General features: G+C 48.4%; 1 protein-coding gene across 1 annotated transcript in view; it reads left to right on the plus strand.

Annotated features, from left to right (window-relative positions):
• Crb1 (crumbs family member 1, photoreceptor morphogenesis associated) overlaps positions 1 to 1,589 on the plus strand; it is a 144,524-nt gene extending 142,935 nt beyond the window's left edge. Inside the window, 1 exon segment of the mRNA XM_013017298.1 lies at positions 1,374 to 1,589. Within this exon segment, the coding sequence (XP_012872752.1) occupies positions 1,374 to 1,589 (216 nt within the window).
• Positions 1,590 to 4,735: the final 3,146 nt, after the last annotated feature.

Genomic DNA, 4,735 nt, shown 5'->3' on the forward strand with positions numbered 1-4,735 from the left:
CCGCCCCTTCCCGTGCCAGGGCGCGTCCCAGAGCTCTCCTCCGGCTTTCCAGCACCTTCCAGCCCCCCACCCCTCCAGTCTTACCACTGTGCCGCGCACAGGGTGTGCAAGCCGGCGGCCGTCGCTGGCTGCATTCACGTTACGCACGGAGTTCCGGCGCCTGTTCGGCGTCGCCGTGGGGACGTCCGCTCCAGCAGCTTCCGCTCCAGCACCGCGCTGAGGGCCGGGCCCGCTCCCAGCAATGTCGGCTCCAGCACCGCGCTGAGGGCCGGGCCCCCTGAGAGGTTCCAGAGCCGCCATCAGCAGCAGGGTTCCCACGGAACCCGAAACGTGGGACATTGCCTTCATTCGAACTCAGGCGGGGCAGCCGAGGCGTCTCCGCTTTGATTGTGACCAGCGGATGGACACTGGACGCGGTGTGTTGCCCCCGGCTCGCAGGTCTGTAAGACGCGCATGCGCCATGCACTTCCCAGGCGCTCCCGCGCGAGGCCGGATGGGGCCTGTAACGGAACGCCGCGCCCAGGGGTTTAACGCTGCATCTTACGCCGAGTCCACGTGGCCCCACGAAGCCCACAGGTAACCCAGCCCAGGAAGAGCGCGAGCCATCGTATGTATTAGAAGGAAAACTCAGGTAGGAACGGTTCAGTGCCATAATTTCCACACACATGAATCATGCCAGTATTTCATTTAAAAAAAGACCCCACAAATACTGCGGTGCCCACCCACCTGATCTGATTTCATAAGAGAGGAACGCAAGTGAAGCAGTAACGGGGTCGGCTCTTGCGTTTCCTCCCTTTAAGTCCAAGCTTTAAAGGTTCTACCACTACTGACTTGGAAGTTCCAGGTCACAGGGATTTTCCCATGCACCTGACTAACTTACTTGGCTTCCTTTCCCCCCAAAATGTCTGTAGGGCTGGGAAGGTGGCTCAGTGGGTAGAGCGCTCGCCTTGAGCTGAAGAGCTGAGGGACAGTGCCCAGGCCCAGAGTTCAGGCCCCACAACTGAGGGGGAAAAAGTCTATAAAACACATATATTTAAGTCTAGAATTTTGGACACAGAAAGGAGAGAAAATCACGAACAATGGAAACACACACACACACACATCACCTTTTGCCCCTGATCTCTCATGAGTGACCTTCACAGGCATGAAGACAGAATGAACCCAGCAGATGGCTGCCTCAGCCCTTCTGACTACTGGATGTGTGCTTATTTGCATGTCACCTCAGAATGAGCTATGCTATCTCGATTTCCTTTAGTGCCTTGGTCCTTTTCACAGTACTGAATGGAACCAATGTGAGATAGCCGAACTCCCCCCCCCCCGGAAGTTCTGCCTCAGCTCTAGAATGCCTACCTTGATTAACGCTGTCCTTTCAGTTGGCAGATGACTTGATCTGGGACATTTTTGTGGCCACCGGCTCTGTGTTGCTAGCTCTGTTGTTCCTCCTCCTGCTGGCCCTCATCGCTTCCATCGTGGCCTCCAACAAAAGTGCCACTCAGGGAAGCTACAGCCCCAGCCGCCAGGAGAAGGAGAGCTTCCGCGTAGAAATGTGGAGCCACGCACCACCGCCAGCCGTGGAGAGGCTGATTTAGGAGTGGCAGCCCCATCCACGTCCGTGACGACTGTGCTCACCCCTACAGATGTTCAACCACAACCCGGGCTACTGTGGACCTGGGGAAGGATCTGTGACCGCCTTACTGGAGTTCCATACGGTTCCATTGAACCACTGTCTGATGACATTGGCCAATTAGCAAAGAACAACCATTCACTCCGGCTTTCTAATTAGCAAGGATGAGCCAGAGGACCAGATCTGTTGGAAAAGGCTGTAGTGACTAGAACTTAAACTTACTCTTCGCAACCCAGGGACAACTTATTCAGTTTGCCTGTTAGCAGGCAACCTCCATATTTTTTTATTTATTTTTTATTGTGATAATACTGTACAGAGGGGTTACAATTACATGGGCAAGATAATGAGTACATATCAAGCATTGTAGCCTCCTCCTTTGTTTCCCCTTCCCATCCCTTCCCAGCCTCCCCCCCAGTCCTCCCCCCTCCATATTTTTTTACACCAGAACTATAGGAGATGCACGTGTACACACACGTTTACAAATGTATACACAGATATAGACAAGCAGACACAGTTTTCTGCTGTCATTTCTACTCCATTTATGTGGTAAAAAGTTTTCATTGTGTGCTAGGGATGAGATATATACTTTTCTCTATCAATCATGGAATCATAGAAAACCATGGGGGGAGGAATCATGGTTTAAAAGCAACCCAACTGTAATAAACAAAATTTGAGGTATAGTGGTTCTCCTGAGTTTGTGTTTGTTACTGGTGTGTGTGTGTGTGTGTGTGTGTGTGTGTGTGCATCTTTTGACATTACATGTGACAAAAAGTAACCCTTAGAAATATTTGATGAGCTTACTAATGAATTAGACCTTGTAGCTAAGTTCTCTCCATCTTACAGGGATGATATTGAGTCACTATTCCATAGAAAAGTTTGCTTACAATTAAAACATTTTCCAGACCAAAATGAAGATAGGAAAAATGCAAATTCTCACAATTGAAAGACAAGTTCTTTCACCTGAGTCTTGATGGACTGTTGTGGCTGATTGTCTGGTGGTAAGACCCCAAAGACAGAGACAGATGCGCCCTCAGGGTAACATGTGCAAAACCAGCCATAAGGTATGAATAAGATATACTAAGTGCGGGGCTGGGAAGGTGGCTCAGTGGTAGAGTGCTTGCCTTGCATGCATGAGGCCCTGGGTTCGATTCCTCAGCACTCCATAAGCAGAAAAAACTGGAAGTGATGCTGTGGCTCAAGTGGTAGAGTACTAGCCTTGAGCTGAAGAGCTGAGGGATAGTTCCCAGGCCCTGAGTTCAGGCCCCACGACTGACCAAAAAAAAAAAAAAAAAAAAAAAAAATATATATATATATATATATATATATATATATATATATATATATATATATATATATACTGAGTGCTCCATTCATTTTTCTACACAATATTTATTACATTTTACCCATTTTGAAACGCATGTAACATGCTTCTGTAGTATAACAAGTAGAAATATACCTATATATTTTTGATACAAGATTGAAAAGTATAATTGCATGAATTTTTAAAGCTGGCCTAGAAGATTCCATCCATCTCAACTGCTGTTATCCTAGCAAATTCCTCTTTTCCCCTGTCATTCTGTTTTCCAACCATTCTGGCCAATAACCCAGGTACTCAAAGTGCTGCTCTATGGCGTTCTCTCCACAACCCTTCCTCTAAACAGGCTTTCATTCCTCTGCCTCCCTTTTCAGCCAATTATGTACAGATCAGTTTCCTATATTCACTGTCTCCTCTTTCTCTCCTCCCATCATCTTGTGAGCGCAAACTAATTTGCCTTTTCTTTCCACCATATGATGAAGCATAATGCCTAGGCCTCAGGCCACAGTTTCCTGAGCCTTGCAAAAGGGCTTCTAACAGCTCCATCCACTCAGTGAGATATTACCCCATCTGAACTTCACCCTTTATTCATTTTGCCTCATCTACCTGAGTTCTGCTTTCATTTTTTAAAAATTAAATTGTTTCTTCCCACCTGAAGATAATGCCTTTTGGTCTCAATTTCCTCTGACTAACCTTTAAGTTATAGGAAAAAAGAATTTTGTTTTTACAACAAAAATCATCTCCTGGAATAAATGTAACTCATACAAAAAAAACCCACAGTATTTTCTGGATACACCAACAAATAATGCCAAATATTCAAATTTGTACTTGCCATCATGAGCAAAATTCCATTACACCCGAGATGCTCTGGCTACCAAATTATCGTTTTGAAGTGTACCTAATATCTTCATTGCTGGCTTCATCTTCTAGTGAATTCTGCCTTCAGTGTGAGTTCAAGAAGACAGATGTCCCTGGGTCTCTACATATGGAACATGCCATGAGACATATTGTTGCATCCCACTACAGAGATGACTTCTTAATAGAGGTTTATATATGGAAAGGAGAAAACGAGCTCTCACTTAAGTGGGAAACACTTTGTGGCTTAGTTTTTAAAACCACCAAGGAAAAAGCAAGTACAAATGACAGAGTGCAGATTGGTGGTGTTACTACTGCAAAAGGCGCCAGAAACTGCTATCAATGAAAACCACAGCTACTTTCCTGGGCCTACAAACTAATTCAAAGCAGGAGCAGGGCTGTCGTCAGAGCTTCCATCTTGTATGACCCTCATTAGCACATCATTATTTAAACATCACACGCAACCGGCTTGTTTCTCCCTGAGTGTCAAGGAAGAGGGAGGGGCCACTGACGCCAAACTCCAGGATTGGCTGGCGCTGCAGGAGGGATTCCCTCCTGTGAGAAGGGCCCACTTCCGGCTTCCCTTGAGCCCGGGCCCAGGGCAGCCTGGGTGAAAGGCACTTCCGGTCTGTCTGGTCTGTGTGTGCCCGCAGTGGCAGGAAGGCCCGCCCCTGCAGCGAGGCCCGCGTGGCTTCGGTCACCGGTGGGTGAGGGGGGTCGAGGAGATGCCAGGGGCTGTAGCTCCGGTCAGCCCTCAGCCCCACCCGCTCACTCTCCGGATAAGAGACTCCCGAGGGCCGGTCCCCTTCCGGGAGTCAGAACTGCAAGGCCCCAGGGAGACGACGGGGACCCGCGTTCCTCACAGAGGGTGAGTGCGTGACCTGCAAGGCCCCAGGGAGAGGATGGGGACCCGCGATCTTCACAGAGGGCTGAGTGCGAGA

Source organism: Dipodomys ordii, unplaced genomic scaffold (assembly GCF_000151885.1).
Source record: "Dipodomys ordii isolate 6190 unplaced genomic scaffold, Dord_2.0 Scaffold35, whole genome shotgun sequence".
In the NCBI taxonomy this organism is placed as follows: Eukaryota; Metazoa; Chordata; class Mammalia; order Rodentia; family Heteromyidae; genus Dipodomys; species Dipodomys ordii.